This window comes from Sander lucioperca, chromosome 24, assembly GCF_008315115.2.
Source record: "Sander lucioperca isolate FBNREF2018 chromosome 24, SLUC_FBN_1.2, whole genome shotgun sequence".
Classification (NCBI taxonomy): Eukaryota; Metazoa; Chordata; class Actinopteri; order Perciformes; family Percidae; genus Sander; species Sander lucioperca.
In genome coordinates, this window is record NC_050196.1 from 4,858,797 (window position 1) to 4,883,344 (window position 24,548).

The 24,548-nt window shown below is 38.8% G+C and overlaps 2 protein-coding genes across 2 annotated transcripts in view; one reads left to right on the forward strand and one right to left on the reverse strand.

Moving 5' to 3' along the window:
- The window catches only part of LOC116058588 (oocyte zinc finger protein XlCOF6.1-like), a 13,518-nt gene extending 13,014 nt beyond the window's left edge, over positions 1 to 504 (reverse strand). The window contains exon 1 of the mRNA XM_031311482.2: positions 491 to 504. Coding sequence (XP_031167342.2) covers positions 491 to 504 — 14 coding nt within the window. The remainder of the gene's footprint in view (positions 1 to 490) is intronic.
- Positions 505 to 11,902: 11,398 nt separating this feature from the next.
- Positions 11,903 to 13,445, forward strand: LOC116058577 (protein mono-ADP-ribosyltransferase PARP9-like; the record flags this gene model as incomplete). The annotated part of the gene is made up of 1 exon (XM_031311462.2): positions 11,903 to 13,445. A coding segment is annotated over one exon (702 nt), but the record flags the coding sequence as incomplete, so codon positions are not given.
- Between the last annotated feature and the right edge of the window lie 11,103 nt (positions 13,446 to 24,548).

Sequence of the window (24,548 nt, forward strand, 5' to 3'; positions counted from 1 at the left end):
TACCTGTTCACAGGTGCCAGAAGTTACTCGACTCCATGCAACACAGATCTGAAGCAGTTCTCAGAAATAATGGTTATGCAACTAAATATTAGATAAATGATAAGAAACCTCTTGGTTTCTTATCATCACAGGACGAAAAATTAAGGGTGTCCTGAATTTCAATAAGAAAGAGGTTGCTAATCATTTTAATACTTACTTCACTTCTATAGCAGAAAAGCTGGTCTCAAATCTTCATCCTTCCTCTGGGTTATTTAGCATAGATAGGGTGAAATCATTCTATAATAAACTTGTAGCACTGCCCAACTCATTTTCTTTACGGAAGGTTGAGATAGGAGAGATGGAAAACAAGCTCTTACAGCTAGACTGCTCTAAGGACCCTGGGTTAGATGGGTTATCCCCTCGGTTTTTACGAGATGCCGCTGCCCAAATAGTCCCTTACATCTCCCATATTTTTAACCTGTCTGTTGAATCGGGTGTTTTCCCAAATTACCTCAAGAGGGCCATGGTAGTTCCCCTTTTTAAAAAGGGAAACAGCCATGATCCTGGTAACTACAGACCAGTTTCTATTTTGTGCACAGTCTCAAAAGATTTTGAAAAGTTGGTCAATGAGCAATTTAATGAATACATGAATAAAAACAACTTCATGTTTAAATTCCAATCCGGATTCAGGAAGTCACATTCTACTGAATCATGCCTATTGTATTTATCCGACACCATACGCAGGGAAATAGATTGTGGAAATCTCTGCGGAATGGTGTTATTGAATCTTCAAAAACATTTGATACGGTGAATCATGACAGACTGATTGCCAAACTTGAGGCCTTGGGAGCAGACAGGTCCACCTGTAGGTGGTTTAAGTCTTACCTATCAGGAAGGGAACAATTGGTGGTCTTAGGGGGAGTGCTGTCTGACCCTAGTGTAGTTGAATGTGGCGTTCCACAAGGAAGCACTCGGGCCGTCCTTTTTTTTTTAACATACATTAATGATATGGCAGACTCCTGTCCATGTGAACTGTTGTTGTACGCTGATGACTCTGCACTTTTAGTCCGTCACTGTCTCATAAACAACAATCAACACTAGAGAGTACCCTGAGCTCTGAGCTTTCATCTGTAAACAACTGGCTGATTGACAATATGCTGTCCCTACATTTTGGTAAGACAGAGGCTATCTTGTTCGGTTCAAAATACAGACTGAGTAGATGCTCGGAATTTAGGGTCAGTTTGAATAATGTTGAGGTCAGTACAAAAACGTCAGTAAAATACCTGGGTTGCATCCTAGAAAACAACTTGGATGGCAGGAATATGGCGAACAAGGTTTTGAGTAGTCACGGGGCTCACAAAGTTTTTAGTCAGAAACTCTACATTTTTAGAAAGGTCAACAAAGATCTTAGCAAACGCCTTCATTTTAACCCACTTTGAATTTGCATGTACCTCCTGGTTTGAAGGCCTAACAAACCGACTTAAAGGGAGGCTGCAAACAGCACAGAATAAATTAATAAGAGTAATTCCGAACTTGGGCCATAGATCGCATATAGGTAGGTCACAATTTGTTGAGCTCAACTGGCTCCCTGTGGAGCCTCGGGTTACTATGTTAAGACTGACCATGATCCATAAAATATTGTTTGGTAGTGTCCCAATTTTTTTGTCGTGTCTTCATGGCAGCATATCTGACCTGTGTCCTTTAAATAAATTTAAGACAGTGTTAGGGAAAGGAACCTTTGCCTATATAGGGGCAGTTCAGTGGAACAAGTTAGATCGTTATATTAAAGTCATTTCCAGCCTGAACTCTTTTAAAAAGGGTATCAATGTCTGGTTACTAGAGAGGGTTGCGGAATAGATCAAAGGGCAAGTTACCATTTTTATTTTTATTTATTTAAGAAGACGAGAGAGACAACAACGCTTATTAGTTAGCTTACACTGCAACGTGTTTACGTTACAGGTGTGTCGAATGCAGCGGCTGCGCAAAAAGGAAACGAGGTGAATGAGGACATAAACGTCAACATAAATATTCCCAAAGAAGCCATTCACCGTGTCTCACTTCACCGTCAACGGAAATGTTCAGTTTAATGTGAATTAGAGCAGCCGATAGCCCGCTAGCTCACTACAACGCTTCAGCTAATGTTGCAGTGATTAAAACAGCAGCTGGGTACTTTGTCCAGCACGGGAGCATTCCATAAAATATACGGCCACAGCCCGTAAGGTGGTGTTGAGAAATAGACGAAGGGTTGCATTAAACAGCTACAGAGTTTATGTTGCTATGGACGCAGGATTCCAACCATAGAGACGGAACGGAGTATTGTCTTTAGCGGAAGCAATACAATTGTATTTAAAACAATAAACTCCTTTTTAAATCAATATTTTGTGTGCGAAGGGGTCCTGATCACCCTGTCGGGGTTGTATTCGCTATAACAACCACCTCAGTCTACATTATCCCTTACATAATACAGTAAATTGACACTGATTTGACACTGCGGTCAAGCCAGCCGACACATCGTGAACGACAGTCAAGACAGCCGACCCAGTGTTTTTGCTGTACGTGATTATAATAGCTTTACGGTAATAGCGTCTCAGAACTGATTTCAAAATAAAAGCATTCGTCTGATACATAGCGAGAGACAGTCATTGAAAGCTAATACCGTCAAAGGAAATGTCTGACAAGGCCCTGTTTCCACACACTAATTTCACTTCAGGGTAATATTAGACGTACACCGCCTCATATTGCCACCCAGGAAGTTTCAAGTCATTCTGGTGTACAGTTTCAAAATAAAAGCCCACCAAAGATTCAAATATGAGAATAATTATATATGATTAATATATAAATTACACTTCAGGGTTATAGTACACGCCCCATTAAGTATCAAGACATTCTGATGTGTAGTTTCAAAATAAAAGGCTGTCAAAGTCTCAAATATGACAATAATTATATAATTATTTTGGATTCAATTTTAAAGGAAACGCCCTGTTATCAAAGGATAATTCCACTTCAGGGTTATAGTACACGACCCCATGGTGTGACCCATTAAGTATCAAGACATTCTGATGTGTAGTTTCAAAATAAAAGCCCGTCAAAGTCTCAAATATGACAATAATAATATAATGATTTGGGATTCAATTTAAAAGGAAACGCCCTGTTATCAAAGGATAATTCCACTTCAGGGTTATAATACTCGACCCCATGGTGTGACCCATTAAGTATCAAGACATTCTGATGTGTAGTTTCAAAATAAAACCCCGTCAAAGTCACAAATATGACAATAATTATATAATGATTTGGGATTCAATTTAAAAGGAAACGCCCTGTTATCAAAGGATAATTCCACTTCAGGGTTATAATACTCTACCCCATGGTGTGACCCATTAAGTATCAAGACATTCTGATGTGTAGTTTCAAAATAAAAGCCCGTCAAAGTCTCAAATATGACAATAATTATATAATGATTTGGGATTCAATTTAAAAGGAAACGCCCTGTTATCAAAGGATAATTCCACTTCAGGGTTATAATACTCGACCCCATGGTGTGACCCATTAAGTATCAAGACATTCTGATGTGTAGTTTCAAAATAAAAGCCCGTCAAAGCCTCAAATATGCGACTAATTATATAATGATTTGGGATTCAATTTAAAAGGAAACGCCCTGTTATCAAAGGATAATTCCACTTCAGGGTTATAATACTCGACCCCATGGTGTGACCCATTAAGTATCAAGACATTCTGATGTGTAGTTTCAAAATAAAAGCCCGTCAAAGTCACAAATAAGACAATAATTATATAATAATTTGGGATTCAATTTAAAAGGAAACGCCCTGTTATCAAAGGATAATTCCACTTCAGGGTTATAATACTCGACCCCATGGTGTGACCCATTAAGTATCAAGACATTCTGATGTGTAGTTTCAAAATAAAAGCCAGTCAAAGCCTCAAATATGCGACTAATTATATAATGATTTGGGATTCAATTTAAAAGGAAACGCCCTGTTATCAAAGGATAATTCCACTTCAGGCTTGTAGTACACGATCCCATGGTGTGACCCATTAAGTATCAAGACATTCTGATGTGTAGTTTCAAAATAAAAGCCCGTCAAAGTCTCAAATATGCGACTAATTATATAATGATTTGGGATTCAATTTAAAAGGAAACGCCTTGTTATCACAGACTTATTAATAGCAGAAGTATCTCATTAAACTCATGAAAAAATAATGCTGATTGTATAGTCTAAACCTCAATATGAAATGTGCCCTGTTGTAATAATGTAATTCTCATTAGTGTTATACTGCCATCTAGTGGCGGGGCTGTCTGTTTGTCCGACTTCAGTTTTTTTTCGCTCTGAATAAAAACATGTTAAACTCAACATCCACAGACTTCTGTTATGGTTTTCGGTTATATAAAGAAAACTGACAGATCTCAACAAAACATTTTTAAAGTTTAAAAAGAGACAAGGGCTACACACCGAAAAACAATACCCTCTTAGAAAATTTTTTATAAATTTGTGCGGCTCAAAACCGCAGGTACACCCTAGCCATATCACGGGCATGTAACATGATCCGACCATGCACCCTGCGCATGCACATGTACGCGTTTATTGAGTGACAGCGGAGCGCAAAGTGCCGAGTAGGAGAGAGAGGATGTACTACAAATGTCTTCATAGTGTCGTCGAAAGATGTCGAAGAAAGAGCGAGGGTGAGAACCGTTCTTTTTTAAAACCCCTGGTCACAGACATTTTTTAGTTTACGGCTGTATTGTTTTATTTTCTTTAACTTTGTAGCAGTTGTGTAACTGCTATCAATCATCTTATGCGTTTTGTGTGGGCTTAATTGAATCATGAGAGACTAAGCTTTCAATTGGTGTGTCGCATGGCTGTATATTTTGAAGATGTAATGCTTTAAAGTTATAAAAACGTTTATGAGTGGAGGTTACAGCAACCACAGCCACAAAGTGTGACATCCACGGTACAGTGAACCAAGTTAACAACAAGTTAAAACCCCTGGTCAAAGACATACATTTTTAACTAAAAGTTACTTCAGTGTGTTTCCGTTAATGAGTCATTCTAACATAGACAAGTTTGTGTTTGACTGGTGTCATTGTGCTGGTGCGTTAATATATCAATTTATGTCCTTTTCTGCTATCTTGTTCTAGTCAAATTCGACCTGTTACATTTGTTTTTTCCAATCCTAACAAGGACTTTTACATATTCAACAATAGCCTTCTTAATAAAAACGAATAGAAGTAGCCTTGTACTGAAATTAAAAGTAGGCCTACATATAGGCCTACTAGACGTAGTAATGATTTCCTTATGCAGAGAAATACAAAGGAAATGTATAAGAATGAGAAGTAACTAAGCCTAGTTTTTTTTCCACCCATCCCCCTCTCTCTCTCTCTCTCTCTCTCTCTCTCTCTCTCTCTCTCTCTCTCTCTCTCTCTCTCTCTCTCTCTCTCTCTCTCTCTCTCTCTCTCTCTCTCTCTCTCTCTCTCTCTCTCTCTCTCTCTCTCTCTCTCTCTCTCTCTCTCTCTCTCTCTCTCTCTCTCTCTCTCTCTCTCTCTCTCTCTCTCTCTCTCTCTCTCTCTCTCTCTCTCTCTCTCATACAGCAAGCTCGTGAATTTAATTGAGTTAAACTTCGTTCCTTATTTATCAAATATTATCGTTCACCTGGCAAGCATAAAACGTAGATTAACATATGCTTCAGAATTTAACATATTGGTCTTAATGTGAATAATGAAAAAGTGCATGGTATAAAAAATGTCCTAAATATAATGCAGTATCACATGTTAAAGCCATAAAATAAACCTTTTTTTAGTTTTTAGTGCCACTTCCTTTTCATGAAGATTATTTTTTTAATCTTGACCTGCATATACAGTCAATCTTTGCATAAAAGACAAATCATTTGGTCCCTTTAATGTATTATAAAATTTTACACAAAATAGTAGGATTAAATGTTAAGTATTTGGGGCAATAATGAATGGCTCTGGATGACAAGAACCCATGAAAGTAACTCCTAGAGTAGGCCAACAGTAGGCCTACCCTTTGTCCAAGTATGTCCCACTCCCTTCTGTAAAACTGCGTTTTACAGAAGGATGCACTCTACATAAAGAAAATGTATGGTGCTATCGTAACATCTTCTTTTTACTTTTATATAGAGTCTACCTTTTCAAGTTATTTGGGGTGAGCAACTTTATTCTATGAACATTTTACAGTTACAATTTACGTCAAACATGTTCTTGATTTAACTAATATGGTTTATTTTTCAATAGAACAAAACAAAAGAAATCTCGGACAAACAGATTTCAAAAAAATGTGAGGACCTGCAAAAGACTGGCATTAAACTAAATTCAAATTGCTCGGATAGAGATGGACTCTGGGGTCAAGTTTGTACCGGACTTCACATTCCTAACACAGCTAGGAATCGATACAGACTTCAAAGATCACATCAATCATTTCAAAAGGTGTGTACTTATCATATTGAGGTATTAAGTCAAGGCTGTGTACGCTCTCTCATCATATTTTGGGGGGCTCAAACCTTTACACTAAATGTTGGTTGTCTTTCTTTCAAAGCACACACCTCCATCGTCCCCATCGCCACCAGCTAGTGGAGCTGATGACCCTGGACAACAGTCTTCTGAGGTATTAAGTCAATGCTGCATGTGAGACATTTGTATTGATAAGTTACAGTTGATGAAACAGTCGGTTATACTTTCAGGCATTTAGTTGATAATAAAAGAATTCCACAAACAAATAAAAATACAAATATGTATTTATACAGCTTTATCCTCCCATTGCTACTTTGTTATTTCTCTAGATGTTTGTCCTGGTTTAGAAGATTTCCTGTACACTAGGAGTTACAAATCAAAATTCCCTTCTCTGATAAACATCTATACATTTTAATACAAATTTATAATAAATAATTGATAACATTTTCTTTTAAAGATGGTATATTCATATATATATTTCATAGATGTTTTCGTGATCTGCTTTCAATGCTATATTCAATATATGTTCTTTAGCATATGCATTTCATGTCAAGCGCACGTTTCACAACACATTGCGACTGATGATTTTTTCCTAATTTTTTATTTAAATACAAAGATTCATTGTCAAGTTATTGTTAAATTACATAGTTTTATGACAAAAATGTGTAAACTGTGTATAGCACAGTGTACCCATATATCATTGTTATTTATTTAGTGTATAACGCCATGTAATACATTTTGTACTAACAATGTATTTTTTCATTAGGGCACCGAGACCGACACCTTGAGCGATGGATACATCAAGATTGAAGTCCCAAAGAAACCCTCTTTTTTTTTTATTGAGAGAAAGGAGTGGGATCAAATCAAAAGAAAACGGCAACGAAGAAGATTCAAAGGTCTTGAATGGACAAATGTTGTTTCTAAAGGAATCAGGAGCATCCATCCATATTGCTCAATTCTTTTCAAAGGGCACACTCTTAAGGTTTCGGGGTCCCAAAAACCAGGACCAGAATTTTGGTGTCTTGGATATTGCAGTTTTGAGGACTGCCCGGTCACTGTGACAGTCACTTTAGAGAGTGAGGAGGACCTAAAAGCCAAAGTTGACTTTCAGGGGGGGATGTGTGTCCACAACAAAACAGAACTCAAGAGAAGACCAGTCAGGGCAGGAGAAAGAAATGTCCTAGGGGAAAAGTTGCAGTCACAGTTGCCTCGAGCCATGTACCTTGAAAAGATAGGCCCTTTAAAAGGAGGACGTACTGGCTTCTGGCTGCAGGGATGAGGCTCCAACTCCAAATGTTTTGAAAACAATTTCATGGGAATTAAGGAAGAAAAGTCGCCTCCACAAAAATGAGATTTTAAGTCTCCAGGCAATGATAAGAAGGAGAACCCATGCTGCAGAAGAAGTTCTACAAAAAGTACTTCTTCATCCGAAAGGGGTTCTCCTTTGGTCCCAAAGGAGCATAGAAATATACCAGGAGCGATGCCGGGAGGACATACTTTATCTTGATGCTACAGGTAGCATCAAGAAGAAAGAAAAGGACTCTCCTCCATTTTATGTATATGAACTGGTGGTCAGAAATCCCCAAAAAAAATCATCCCCACTACCAGTTGCAACTTACCTGACCTGTGACCACACCACCGCCTCAGTGACCTATTTCTTAGAGGCCTTTCAAATAGATGTCACAAGGGCTTATGGACGCAGAGGCATTCGAGCACCCATCTTCATTATGTGCGATGGGTCAATGGTTCTAATGCAAGCCATTTGTATGACATTTGCCCGAAAAAATCTGCATGACACCATCAACGCCTACTACAGGATAGCCAGTGGAACAGCAACCAAGACGGACTTTGGGTTGCCTGTTCTCCATCGCTGTCTCAGTCATGTGATGAAGAACGCGAAAGACATGTGTCGAAAGTAGTAAGCATCACCTACTATGTCTTTTTCATGTTTTAATTTACATTAACTCACAGATTAATTTTTGGAAAACCTTATATTTTTTGTGAACGTCTCAGAAGTAAAATACTATGTATCAGCCTTTTAATGTACAGGGGAAACACAACAGCAAGTTCAATTAGTTTCTAATACTCTCTCAACATAATATCAACAACAAGAACAAAATTAAATCCAAAAATGTTTTCTATTACTCAAAAGTACAATGGTGGGATCTGCTCTTGCTAATGATCACACATTTAAATGCTCTTAGCAGATTGGCCTTGAGATTTCCTAACCTCAACTGTGCAAGTGAAAAACAAACGTTCTCAGTAAATGTCCACTAGACCTGTATATCATACATTCAACTAATATGGGGTAATGATTACTTGAAAACAATGTAATATTGTTTTTCAATTAAGGATTAGTTATATAGTATATATATATATATATATATATATATATATATATATATATATATATATATATATATATATATATATATCTTAGTTATACTATTATAACTCTAGACTGCTGTGGGAAGCTCCTTCCAAGGACACAATGAGCCGCTCCCTCTTCTCTCTTTTCACTTGTCTCCTTTTGTGTGCATCTTAGTCCCAGAAATGCCTGTTACTAACCTAGCTCTGGGGAGTTTTCTCCCCGGAGTCCCTTTGTTTCTTCTTCACCCAGAACATCGCCTTGGAATTGGGTGGCACCTACACCGGGGTCCTGGGTGCAGCTGACGCTATGGACTTACTACACCCTGCTACGCTCTGCGTTTCCCCGCAGTGTCCGACTGCGTCCTGCCGCGTCCAACCGCGTCCACCCAGGCTGCTGTGCCACACTACACCCCGTAACGCCCTGCTGTGCCCTACTATGACATGAACTACTATGACTACCATTGTGATCACTGCTTCACTATCTTTATTATGACTATTATTGCCACCATTCACCACTCCCCCAACTGGTGCCGTCAGACACCGCCTACCAAGAGTCTGGGTCTGTCCGAGGTTTCTTCCTAACAAAAAAAGGGAGTTTTTCCTTGCCACTGTCGCTATAGCTACTGCTAATGCTTGCTCTTGAGGCAACCACTGTAATAGTTGGGGCTTTGTAAAGTACAGAGTTTGGTCTAGACCTACTCTATCTGTAAAGTGTCTCGAGATATCTCTTGTTATGATTTGATACTATAAATAAAATTGAATTGAAATTGAATTGAATTAGAGAAACACATTTTCTTAAAGATTTAAACTTTTTTTATTTTCCTTCCCACAGTGCACCAAAACAGTATCATCTGGCCATGCACACTTTTGGTTTGCTGACAACAGCTAAGTCCTTGTGTGAGCTGGATGACATGTTGGAAAGTGCAGCTGTTGTATTTTCAAGTCCATCCAGTGGGGCCAATGTTCAGAAACATTTTCAGAACCTGCAGTCTTGGCTAAAAAAGAAAGGAATACAAATTGAGGAGACAGTGAAGTCGCAGATTAATGCTGAGGATTTGAAGGTAAGTACTTTTTTTGGTTTTTATACATACACTTGTGGGAAATAACACAAGCAACAATATAGATTATGAGATATGAGAAGAAGTTCCATGAAGTAAAGGTGACTACAAGAATGTATCGGTTTAGAATTTCTGATCTGTTTCAAGGGACTCTCAGTCATGCTCATGAATAAAGGGTCATATTAATAACTTCTTAGAAATCATTTCAATCTAATTGTTTCGTATCATGAAGGTTAGACATTGGGTCTGTGTTATCTCCAAATTTGCACCACTAAACATTCAAAGACACTAGTAATCAGTATTGTACAATGCACTTTAGGAAATCAAAGGAAACAACAACTTTGGAAAGCACTGTGCAGAAGTCATTTCCAAAGCTTCACTGGATGTGGATGGAGAGCCAAACCCCTACCTCTGCAAAGGGTTATTTGCTCATCTGAGTAAATATATACTTCCATATGCAGGACTTTGGACTGCAATAATGCTTGGTAAGTAATTTTTAAACAAGCAAAATGTCTCTATTGAAATTAAAAACAGTTTGTGCAATGACTGTTATGCAAATAAATGAATGTATAATGTAACATATTTCAATGCTTAGGTGACCTTGGAAGGCATGGCACAGGACAGGCATATGTAGAGTGCAGTAGGAGATACAATGTCCTGAGAAACATCAACAGACAAGTAATTCTGTCTTTCTTTCAAATAAATGTTAACTTTGTGTTTGACTGTCCATGTTGTTCTACATACTATGTGTTTGTGTGATTCTTTTTTTCAGAACAGGACCCAGGGTATTATGGAGAAGAGCCAGTGGGATCTTAAACATATCCGTTTCTAGTCAAGCAGGCTCACTAGACTGGATGATTTTGTGGTGCAGTACCAGACGACCCACACAGCTCTGCTGAAGGAGTTTGAAGACTCCAAAACAGTTGCTTGAAGAAAGGTTGGCATAAAAATACCACTTATATATTTCAATTCAAGAGTGAGCTCATTCCAGGCACATGTGCAAAAATCTTGACATCTAAATCAATTTATTGGATAACCTGTGGAGGTGTGAATTGATGATTCTTTTGAGTAAAATGATGTAGAAGGTAAGGTACATTATTTAATTTTTCAAGCTGACTTTCCCCATCATTGGAGTTGATTATCAATAACAAGCATTTCACAGTGCTGGAATTTCATGAAAGAAAACGTTTATCTGTTTATCTTTTATTCTGGTCAACAGTGAAACATGTTAAGAAAATAATTGCCAACTGACAAAAAGAAAAGGGGAATGTAAAATGTGTATGCAACTAAATTATTTGCTAGTTCACCTCATTGAAAAAGTTATGTGCACCAGTGTAACAATGTAAACATTGGCCTGGAGTACTGTACTTCCTTTCAAGATCTTGTGCCCGTACATGACAGTGATGTGTAATAAATGTCGTCTCTTTAAAAATCTAAAAACACTATAAAAACTGCTGTACTGTAAATTCTACAATCTTAATAAGTAATCATGACTGATTAATATTATTGTTGTGCAATGTTGTAGAATCTAGATTTCTGTCTCACTAGTTCTGTAATTGCTCAATGACTGCTTCCATCTAAAGTATACTTACTTGTGAAGACATTCAGAGTGGATACGGAGAAATGGAAGGAACGGCAACAGAAAAAGAGGGGGAGATATGTAACTCCAATCCACAAGCCATTCACCTTCCAAAAACCAAGGGAGAAGGTATAGTAAATGTACCGTTGTAAGTAAATTATGGCTTATGGCTAAACAAAGAATTACATTTCTGTGTATATTAAAAAATCTCAAAATGGTAGAATGCAAGTTATTTATATAACCTGATACATAACATGTTTACAGATTGATAGAGAGGTAACTGCCGTCGCAGACAGTGACACTTTGGTGGAAGATGCATCACCACCACCACCACCTCCACCGCTGCAGTCTCCAAGACAAAAACCAGCTCCGGTTCAACAAGTGAAGAGGTTTTCAGTTCAACTTTCTCAGAAAATGGAAGTATGTGTCTGAAAGGCCGATCTAAGAGCATTTGTTGTCGATGCTGTTGTCAATGCTGCAAATGAGGACCTGCGACACAAAGGCGGGCTTGCACTGGCGTTAAGTAAAGCTGGAGGGCCAAGGATACAAGCAGAGAGTGACCTCCACATTCGGAAGTTTGGAAAATTAAAAACGGGACAGGCCATTGTTACAGGCGCTGGTGATCTCCCCTGTACAAAAATAATTCATGCTGTCGGCCCACGACTCAATCTGAATCCATCCCCAAAGGCACTGTACAATGCAAAAAACAGTTTAAAGAAAGCCATACACAGTATACTAAAACAAGTGTCAAAACACCATTTCAAGTCAGTTGCCATTCCAGCCATTAGCTCTGGAATCTTCAACATGCCCCTACCATTGTGTGCTGACGTCATAGTGGCCACAGTCAAGGACTTCCATGAGAAGAATTCATTAAAAACACCTAACCTCATAGTTCACCTTGTGAACCATGATGAACCATCAGTCAAGGAGATGGAAAGAGCATGTACTGAGATACTTTCACCTCGCCCTTTGGAAGACAACCTGAAGATGTCAGAAGTGGAAGAAAAGCGGGTAGGAGTCATCTTCATGACTTATTGCAGTATTCTTAAATTGTATTTGAATATTCAAAATTACTTCAGTCAAAATTACTTCAGTCATTGCCCTATGAGCATATCATTATTGCATGTATTTTGAATATATATTTAATGATAGGTACATTACCTTTACCTGAGGATGTACCATATTACAGGTATTTTGTATTGCTGCTTTTTCGACTGGTGTTACGGTGACATAGCTCATTTATGAGTTTTACAGAAGTTAATGGAATTGAACTTACAGTAATTGAGATTGATTATATAGAATTTAGTTTAATTTATCATTAATATAAGGAGTATTTTTGGGACTATATAAGTATTAAAAATGTGTAAATTTGTTTTTAAGCTAAAGTCACTGTGGAAAAGGAAGAGCACAGAAGCTGTAGTTGCTGTGATCCCGGCCCTCACACAGCCAGGTCACAGTTTTGTGATCCATCACAGCGAACTGTGCTCGCTGAGACCTCACCGATGGCTGACAGGCGAGGTATTTGGTTGTTCTAACATTACCCACAATACAATAAAATATCAAAAATAAATGTTTAATTATGTAAACTTTATTGAGAAAAGTATTCCAAGTTCTGAAATAAAAGAATAACTTTCCATACCAATAGGATTGTATTTTTACATTGTTTATTTAAACCTGTGTTTACTGTGTAATCCGCTCTATTTCTTTTGTCTTCTTCTGTCTTTATCTATGTTTTTTAATTTAGATTATGGAGGGCCTCTTCCATCTCTATGCCAACCAGTGTAAACATGGACAGAGTATTTACATTCTGAACCATTACACAGCAGGTGTAATACTCTTTGGCAAACGAGACAGAATGAGAGAACGCAGCTTGCCAAGGGTAATGCTTGTTTTCAGTCCCCTGTCTGGATCTAAAAAAAAAAGTCATTTTTATTAAGAACAGGTTGATTTGCATTTCAAAATTTTTATTATTTAGTATGACAGCATGAAGGTTTTGTTTTATCAAATTTAAGGATTTGAATACATCACATTCATTCATTCTATTTTTTTTCAAGAGAAAACATAAACTTCAACTGAAAATGATATATATATTTTTCATTACAGACTGACTTCAGCCCATACAAAGCGATAATCTCCTTTGTGAATGTTGGCGGAGTGCATTGGAAATTACTGGTCAGTGATTCTAGGCTGCCAGTCTGAAATCCATTTGTGTTACTGTATGTGATGTCGTTTTAAATAATAATTCTTTTTTTAGTACATAGTTCCTGCCACATGTTCAGTCTTTTTGGTGGCTCCTATGGCAAATACATCTGAGCAAGTGGATTCCACAAATGCTGCAAAAAGAATACGGTAGGTCATCAACTTTGTCATAAGGTTTTATTTGACATTTTTGTAGATTTGCCTGAAGAAATCAGTGTAAAATAATTAACATATTTTCAAAGATGACACTAGCATCTGGAATCATATCATGCAACTTTTTTTGTTAAAATGTTTCAATTAACAGAATAAGACAGAGGTCCTAAAAAGCTGTCAATTAAAGCAGTTATTTGGCTGGGTGGTCCTAGAGCTTTGCTGATTGGAAGGTTATTATTATTTTTTAAACCTGATTGTTATTGCATGTGGTTTGATACCATGTACCATGTGTTTTTACTAAGGGAATACCTGAAGATGAGGAATATCTGCCATTCAAAGAATGACTGGGGGACTATAAAGTGGAGAGGAGCAACCATGCCCCATCCAGTTCAACAGGACAGCAATAGTTGTGGGGTCATCGTCACCATGGTAATGAACACGTGTGATCTCAATTTTGATCCCTATATATCTCTATCAAAGTCAGTAGGAAAAACATGGTTTATCTGAAAATGGCTAAATAATAATTATCACCAGGAATGAAACACTGATGGAAATGTTAAGTCTTTTGAAGTATTGGCTAAATTGGTAAAACAATTGAAATATTTTTTCATATTCAATGGATAACGTCACTAGGACATATCCTACTGGATGAATGATACATAATACCAGTTTCTCTAATAAAGACAATTGTTGCTCTACTGAGATGGTGATTGACAGGACGTCCATCATTTTAACATGGTTTCCATGGGGGATATGAACAATGCTGCATTGTTCTTTCACTGCATGTCCAAAATTACATTGTGTTTAATACCTTTCATGTCAGATATTCAGTGGGGCAGGCAGTGTTTTGATTCAATGTAAAAAAATATATATATGAATGTATAACTATGCAGCAAACATTGAGTTATTTAAATATATACAGTACATAATTTAAAGTCAACTAAGATGATGAATATATCATAAATTACATGACAAACAACAGTTGTTGTGCATGATAAAAACTATTCTACAACTCATCAATCTCCAAATAGTGAATTCACATTAAAAGTTATTTTTTTTATGATTGATGTTAATGTGATTGAAGTGAGGGAAGATTGTTGACAAAACCCATGTATTGTATAAGTCTATTAGTATTCATTGCATTTTTGTTCAAAAACAGTGTTTCAAAGATTACAAGCTTGATTCTGTATGTTGGTGTAGATGGCGAAGGCAGTGATGGAAGCATTTCCTGCATCACCACTCATGTCCTTTGGGACATCCAAGAAGGAGATGGCTAATGCAAGGACTAAGTTCACACTTGGAATACTCAATGGTTCAGGTTTGTTAGTCATTTTTCTAATTTTTTTCTCAAATATCCCACACATATCTCATATTAACTCATAATCCAATCACATAATCACAGGACTCATAATCAATTAACAGAACAATGAACATAACTAAGAAAACATCAATACAGTCAGCTGTTACTAAAACACAAACCAGACTCCAGACACTAAAGTTACACCAAAGAAAAGAACCTATTCGGAACTACGCAGAACTAATCAACAAAAGACACATTCAAAACACAAAAAAGTTACAATGATGCATCAAAAGTGTTGTTACACAGTCACCATGACTACCTGACGGATTCGTCCTTGAAACTAATTCAATATCTGTTGAGTTGATGATAATTCATAATCGAGTTGAGAAGCTTCACATAAATTGATCCCAGCTGCCAACAAACTGGAATGTGTTAATATTAAGTGTGTGTAACAGAAGAAATTACTTTTCTTTCAGTGTTTGACATAGACAACCACTGGGCGATGTGCTCTGCCCCAAGCCCCCAGGATCAGGGCCTCCAACTACTGATTGGGTTAGTGGTTTTCAGTTTTTCTTGTACATTTATGATTTGGGGTATATTGTATGATAATATATTAAAATCTATTGTTTGAGTATTTCTCAAACTTTTTCAGACAAAGGAAAACCGTAAACAACGTTGCGGACCACCTAAATTCCCTACATTCCTTAAAACAATTGTCCTAAATGGCCTCTTATCCCTAATTATTATTAAGATGATAAAGATATTGTCTTTGCTTATTTCATTTTACATATAACGTGTGACACATGCCAAAGGTGGAACCATGAGCTGTGTCTGGGGATGGGTAAAGACCAACTCCTACAAGCAAGGGCAAGCAAGTGGGATTGTGTCCAAATTTTATTTTCTGGAGATGGAAGACCACACTCCAACGTAGTAAAAGTATTTACAGAAAAAAAATGTGTATATGAAAAAGCTAACGCTAAACTGGATACTTGAAAATGTATCTTTATTATATTTATTTTTTACGAATTTATTATTTTCACTTTTTCATTGTCTCTAACTTTAAATACGTAGTTACTACAATGTGGTTACAGCTGTTTTTATTGTATTTAATTTCAAAATGTAAAGCTTATATTGTTCTAAAGTTAAATGTTGTTTGTGACGGTACAAAACAATAAAAAATACATTTGTAAAAAAAAATACATGTTGGGTATTTAACAGACACATGTATGTATGAGAGTATGTGTGACAGTATGTATAAGAGTATTAAAAAATAAAAATGTACAAAGTTAATTGAATAAATAAGTATTACAGTATCCATCAAAGTAGAACAATCAAGTAGTAAGCCAAAGTTAATGGATGAAGACCCTATACCGCTGCCTAGAAGTTCAATAGTGGAACTCCTGGTGGGGTGAAATGGTTTCTGCAAAGATGGGGCTGGACTGTAGAGTAATGGAGCTCAGGAGACCCCGAACTTTGTCTTAGTCATCAAAATTAGGATTCCTATACTTGCAAGACCGTATTATTATCCTCCACTGTGATCGTACAAAGAGAAAAGAATAACTTACAATGTAAAGCTAAATATTGATGATTAGAATATTTAAACCAGGAGACATGTGAACAGCAATGACGCCCACTTGCTAGAGTAATAGGGCCAAAAGGAAAAATGTGAAATCAAACAGGAGTAACTCCATTTTAACCCAGTGATAGAATTTTGAAATAGCTTTTAAAGGCATGCAAAACATAATTATTTATAATTTCATGTCACAACTGGAACTCTTAAGAATACATAGAACATGTTGTACATCACAAATCTTTACATGGATAGGGTTTAAAAAATATACATCTATCAGAATGTCTTGATACTTAATGGGTTTTTGAATTGAATCCCAAATCATTATATAATTATTGTCATATTTGTGACTTTGACGGGCTTTTATTTTGAAACTGTACATCAGAATGTCTTGATACTTAATGGGTCACACCATGGGGTCGTGTACTACAAGCCTGAAGTGGAATTATCCTTTGATAACAGGGCGTTTCCTTTAAAATTGAATCCAAAATAATTATATAATTATTGTCATATTTGTGACTTTGACTGGCTTTTATTTTGAAACTACACATCAGAATGTCTTGATACTTAATGGGTCACACCATGGGGTCGTGTACTATGACCCTGAAGTGGAATTATCCTTTGATAACAGGGCGTTTCCTTTTAAATTGAATCCCAAATCATTATATAATTAGTCGCATATTTGAGGCTTTGACGGGCTTTTATTTTGAAACTACACATCAGAATGTCTTGATACTTAATGGGTCACACCCATAGACTGTATATATTACAGTCTATGCCACAAACCAATGGGTGACGTCACACATGCTCTGTCCATTAATATATATACAGTCAAAGAATTTCTAATATGGGAAGAAGTTCCACTCTCTCGTTACTTCCGGCTTCTGAACTGGTTGCAGTTCCACCAGAGTTCCATATAGGGGGCGCTCACAGGCCAGTGCAGAATGAATGGGACTCTATGGAGCTATAACCCTCAAAATCCACTTTTCTCAGAATATAATTTTTTGTCTAGTAATTTGAATGTTGCATTTGAAAGGGGAGGCTAAGAAAATACACACTGCTGGGTGTTAGATTGTTTTAAAGTGGCTTTTTTGTTCTAAAAAGCCTTTTAAAATGTCAATGACGTCATACACATATACGGCCAGAGATTCTGCTTTACGGGAAGCTCTGAGTCGCTTCCTTTTTTCTCTCGAGGCATCGACAACACAGCTAACAGGTTAGACTCTCCCTGTCAATACACGTGCTAGAAAGACGTTTGCTAATGTTTTAAAGACCACGCCGAAATATTCACTCTGGCATTCTGGTTCTGCTTCGGATGCCGTCAAACGGGATCTCCGATCATAATCAGTCCTTCACTGACCAATCAGCATTCATTAGCAGAATGCTAGCGTGTTATGGGCAACAACGACTCAACCTGTAACAAATCGAAAGGGCATAAGTACTCGTTCATTCAACTTTCGACCTATAATCCATGTTGAACTTGCAAAAACTACAATCAAATCTGAGATTTCTCAACGACAATCACGCGAAAGAGACAAATTTAGCCGTCTAGCTCCATAGGGTCCCATTCATTTTGCACTGGACCGTGATCACCCCCAGTGGAACTCTGGTGGAACTGCAACCAAAGTAGGTACAATGGGGCTTAATAGGGAGTGGAACGGCTTTCCGTAGACGGGCTTTGATACAGTCTATGGTACCAGACGAATGCTTTTATTTTGAAATCAGTTCTGAGACGCTATTACCGTAAAGCTATTATAATCACGTACAGCAAAAAAACTGGGTCGGCTGTCTTGACTGTCGTTCACGATGTGTCGGCTGGCTTGACCGCAGTGATTTGACGCATTCTGCAGTCTGCTAATTCTTGATAATAAACCGTTGCTAAGAATAACAGACCGTTGCTATGCATAGCAGTGTGGTTAATTTATCAGCTGTGGCAAAAAGTGGAGCACCTCCTGTCCTCCAATTCAGGCATTGACAGCAGATATTACTTATTAATGTACTTTTTCAGTTATGACTGACTTTCAAACTAGATAATAATAAAAGTTACATGGCATTATAAACCAGAGCCAGCTCATACAACAATGAATCTCACCCAACAGGGTAATGTTAACGTTAAGTAAGAAAAAATAAAATAAGAATATAGAACATTGTAAACGTCTCCCACCTCTCCGCTGGCCAGCTGACAGTTTCCTCTCAGAGTTCATGTTGAAGTGTCTCTCCTCGACTTCTCCCCGACCTGCGTTTGATAGAAACACGAAGCTCAAAACATATCCAATAACACACGTTAGCAGGAGCTAGCTGCGGCTAACGTTAGCTTAGCGCGCGGACTCCCTGCAACAACAGCAGTAAACGCGTTTCCGGTCAGAGAAAGAAAACAGACCTGCTCTTTGTAGCTTCGCTTCAAGTTTTAAAACCTCATGCAGCAGTTTGTGATGTTTCTCTCTGGAAGGACACCAAACACTGGCGCCTTTTACTCCGCCGTCCACATCACGAGGTAAAATACAAACAATGGGACGGAGGTCGTGCATCTTCCAGGACCCGGAAACACAAACACAACTTCCGCTACACTCCTCTGCCCTTCAGAATAAAATAAAGCATTTTAAGAGTCGATTTTACCCACTGTTCTTTAATAAGATGATATAAGATCAGTGGTTGAATGTAACTTAGTACATTTGCTCATGTCCTGCACTTTTATGGTATTATCATACTTTATACTTCTAATGAATTGTACTTTTTGACTTGAATTGACTGCACAGCACAGAGTTCGGCAGTACTAAATGAAGTCTCTCTGTTCTCTAAAGCCTCTGGTTGACTTTAAATATGAAAAAATGTGAATGATAAACACTATTCACGATTACCCTCTGATTATTGTGTATAATAAACCTGTAACTTTGAAGTTAAATATTTAAGGATCATAGTTCAAAGAATAAGAATAAAATCTACTGTAGTATAGAAAATGATATACAGTACAGGTGAAAATTTTTAAATAGATGGCTTCAGAGGACTTATCCATATTTGGTTTTATTTTGCTTTCCGAGATGGATCTATCCAGCTTATTACTTGGATATCTGATAAATCCATCCACCCACCCATCATCATCCGCATATCGGGGTCAGGTCACAGGGGCAGCAGCTCCAGCAGGGGGCCCCAAACTTCCCTTTCCTGAGCCACATTAGCATCAGCTCTGACTGGGGGATCCCCCACATTCCCAGGCCAGGACGGAGATATAATAGGCTCGTTCGAGATGAGCCAGGTCTGCGCAGAATCAATCGCCGCCCACTGCATGCCGGTTAGATTTGTGTCCGACTTGATCCCGACTTGCTCTGACGTCATTCACACGTGGGCTACGATAACCTCACGAGATCAAGGCGGCCGCAGGTTTGAGACGCAGGCAGCGCAGTTGCTTTTCACCGACTGCATTACCCAGGCAGACCCAGAGCATGCTGGTAAACACCTGCCTCACAGCTGATCTAACAGCTGATTGGTTCAGAATCGACTCAAAATGATGACATTTTATATAAACTTTTTATTGTTTTTGAATCTGAGTTGATTCATGTGGATAAATATGGGCAGGAGGGTGAGCGTGAGCAACCAGTAATGATAAGACCTTTTGTACAAGAAACAGCCTAAAGCTCAGTACTTTATAATAACGAAATGACATGCAGTGAGTGCTTTACATGAAACAACGTAATTAATGCAGAATAAGATAGGAAATAAAATGGTCATGCGGTAATATTTTCCACCGGGTTGTCCACGTTTAGAGATCCAGCATGAAACAACATGGTGAAAACGCACGAGGCGAAGTATCCAGATGTGCTTGTTTCACCGGCAGACCCACATCAATAACATCAGCCGTCTCCGCATGATCTCGCAGCCGAGTGTAAGGACAGTCGGATTCTCCTCGCACCGCTGTTGTCTTTTCCTAATTCCTTTTGAATTCTCCTTCACACCTTTCCTTCACCTCATGACGTTTACCATCGGGGTTAAGGAAAGGTGGTTAGTAAAGGACATAGGAGGTAATTGTTGACTTTCTCGCCCGCAGCCTCTCCTTCCCTGTGCTGGTGTCTGTGTGTTTGATTGCAGGAGTGGAGCCAGCTGTGAGGGAGTCAGGAGTCCAGCTGCACGTCGTCAGCAATCAGCCTCTGATTATTACACCTGCTTTCTCCTGCAACTCAGCGTCAGATCGGAGACAAAAACTTTGCTGTCAATCTCGTTCTTGCAATCCTGTTCTTCTGTTTGCTTCGTTGTATATCATTCACCAAACCCCGTCTCTGATGTCAGTAATCAGCTGGGGAAGTTTCACGCTTATTTCTGTTAGTTTAAGTCTTTAACTTAGACAGGAGTTAGGAGCAGGGGCGTAACTACCCAGTGTCAGAGGGGTATGCAGCAACAATTTTGGCTGGTTTATTTTAAAGTATATCAGCAACATTAACGGTTGCCCTTGGCAACAAAATTGTGACAATTGACAACCTATTCATCGCCCCTGGTTGATGTGATTTGAGTGGTGAGTGGCTTTCCATCTCCGTCTGCACTATTTCCCCACCAAAAAGGAAAGAGTGAATAGGTTGGTCAACAGACCTTCAAACCATACTGGACATTTAGTTTTGTGTGGTCTAACTAATAGAAGTCCTACCTGATGTCATCACTGGTCTCATCTCTACGTGATGCCATCGCCGACCTCATGTCTGTCTCATTCACTCCTTGCCTGTGTTCTTCTCCACTAAGACATATTGTTTAACAAAACATTATGTCATATATTTTTCATTAGTTTTTCCATATTAATAATATTAAGAAATTAATCTGTTTGTATCAGTGGCTCCCCCTACACTTCCACCTGATGTTAGATGTATACCTGTTGCCTTCCCCTGTCTTTCCTGATCCACCATCCTCACACCTGAATGAAATGAACTCACTGTTAAATATAGCAGCCTAAATTCAATTCTTAAATCAGCCTAGTGATGGCATCAGATAAGACAACTATTATGCAGTAAGGTTGTGCTGCTGTTGAAATTACATTCACATTTTGTATTTTAAACATATACATGTACATATATATTTTTTAATATTTATTTATTTTTCTTCTTGTCATTTATTGTGCATGCTACCTTATATTTAGGGCCCGAGCACTGAAAGTGCGAGGCACCTATTGTTTTTGCTAAGATTATTATTATTATTATTCTGCACGTTACTTGCATTTTTGAGGGTCTTAGCATGCTGGAAAACTCACCAAAATTTGCACACATCACACATATTTGAAACTACAGAGTTATGTAGTGATTGGGCTCCTGCGTTGCTAGGGGGCTACATAGCGCCCCCTAATGTGCGCCTTAAAGGAGAACTCCGGGCAATTTTTACGTTCATCTTGATCGCTATACTTTTTTGAGTACTGTCTATAGCAAAAACCACGAGCCGAATTGATGCTAGCAACATGGAGCTTCTGTAGCTAATGCCCAGAGCTCCCATTAGCTAAAACGGCAGTTATGGGGGCATAAGCTAAAGAGTGCCTTTGTGCCTCTTAACAGACTCAAAATGCTATTAAAATGTCTGTGCAACATGAACAGGGCCCTTACATGACAACAAGATACGTTTAGCAACTTAGCCATTGTTGAAATTCACATACCCTGTTAGCTGCTAGCTGCCGTCTGGGATGAGTGAGTGTGTTCAGCCAGGCTTCGGTAATAATCATCACGCTGCAGTCCTGTGTGTATTTGTAACATAAATATCCATTTAGTGTGCAGCCGGCGTCCCTGCCTCTGCTTCCTCCCTGCCCTCCTGGCTTCACGCGGCCGACAACAATCCAACGAGCGCCCGCTGGTCTGGTGCATGTCTTCCAGAAGACCGTTCAAGCATTTTATTTTATTTCCCCCTCAAAAATAGGTAATTGAGCACTGTAGTGGTTATGACCATATTAGTGACTATGCTACATGGAAACGGACCAAATTATGTTTGGGTCCTGTACAGTAAAATAGTGTTTTAGTGTTTACGTGGCTGTATGAGATCCCACTCTTTACAGCACAAGCTTTCTTCCTTGGTAGGCATTGGGTCACAACACCCACACAAACACCACCAGTTGCCCGAAATCCGTGTCCTTGAAGCAGATGCTTCATCTGCCAGTTGCCCCTCTGTCTGTCTCGTTCTTTCCAACTCTTGTGATGCTAGTTCTTCGCCTGTATACTCGGGTTCGAATAAATAAGGACGACCATCAAACTCAAACGCCTCTTCCATGTGTTCAGTATCTTTTATATTCTCCAGTTACGTTACTCCAAACTTCTTCCCTTGTGAACAACTCCGATCTTCACTCTTCACACACTACGCTCCTCCAACCTGCACACTACTATTTACCTTTTTCCTGCTACAACTGAATTCCCACGGGACTTAGCGAGACTACAGCTAGCCGTCTAAAACACTATTTTACTGTACAGGACCCAAACATAATTTGATCCGTTTCCATGTAACATAGTCACTAATATGGTCATACAAGTTAATTGCGGGTCTGTGGAGCTCCTACCCCGGCTAGCTGTCGAGCTAGCTGCAGCTAGCTTTGGACTGCTCGCTAGCTGCAGCTAGCTTTGGACTGCTCGCTAGCTGCTGCCCATCGCGTCGTAATATCCACCGGTCAAATCTTAACATAGGCTACAGCGAATATAATCACAGATAAGAAGATGGCTAGATGTTACAATTATGTGTGGTTACTACTGATCATGTACACTCCGTGATTTACTGCATAGATTAACGTGTGATAGATAATTAATGACTGCACTTCCCAGAGCTGGGATGCGTTCAGGCATCGATTAGGAAGTTGCATTGGCATACCCAGTGAACAACGGTATGTGGGTAGCCACGACCAACCATGTCCTCTAAAAACATGGACTACGTGTTATATAAATCTTTACTTAAGTAAAGACTAGATGTTAATACAAAATAAACCCTAGATTGATGTCTTATCTTTGCCATTATGAGGTACCTCCCCCTGCCGTTAGCGTAGAATCGCGTACCTGTAACCCAGCCAGCTACAAAGAACTGGTAAGCATCCAGACTTTCAAAAGTTTTGAGATCAGCACCAGTATATGGGGATACCCCGTTTACCATATAGTGGTACAGATCGTGTGGACTGAAGTCGGGCAGGCTCTGTGATTTAATGAGGTCCGTGAAAACGGACGGAGGAAGAATTAAGGGTCAGTATCCAATCCAGCTTCTCCAAATACTGCTCTTTGTGACCACCTACCAGATGCCCTACCTCGACTGATAATGGCACGACAACTTGTTGTTCAATAGAAAAAGCCATAAATACAGTTTATTTAGTTTTATGTATTTCAAACTGATTGAAACTATGAAACTTTACGCTCGTCTACTACTTTAGCCTGTGCTTCCGGCGTCCGTCATGGCGTCGTCACGTGGTCGTGGTCACGTGTTTGCAAAGGGTCTATAGCTAGAGTGCCCGATTTAGTTACTCGCAAAAACAATTGAGACACAGCCAGTAAAGTGATCCTGACTGGTCCTTGCTAACGCCGCCATGCTAACCCTGCTAACTGCTAACGCTACTGGAGGACCAGGCAAGAGGGCCATGGCTGTTTACAACGTGTAGCCTGTTCAGCGGCCGTAGCCGACAACGGTGATTTATTTTAAGCCAAGAGAAGGGGGCTGTAAATCGGGAAGAGAGGACCGTGAGTTTGCAGTGTGTTTAGTGATTGTTGCCGTAATTCTAAGCCAATAAAATGTGTTCAGTCAGGTGGAGAGGACGGCAAGGTAGTGTTACTTTTAGCGGTTCCTACCATAATTCTGAGCCGAAGAAGTGTGTCTGTCCGTCGGGTGGAGAGGACGGCGAGGTTGTTGTGTTTTTAGTGGTTCCAACTGTA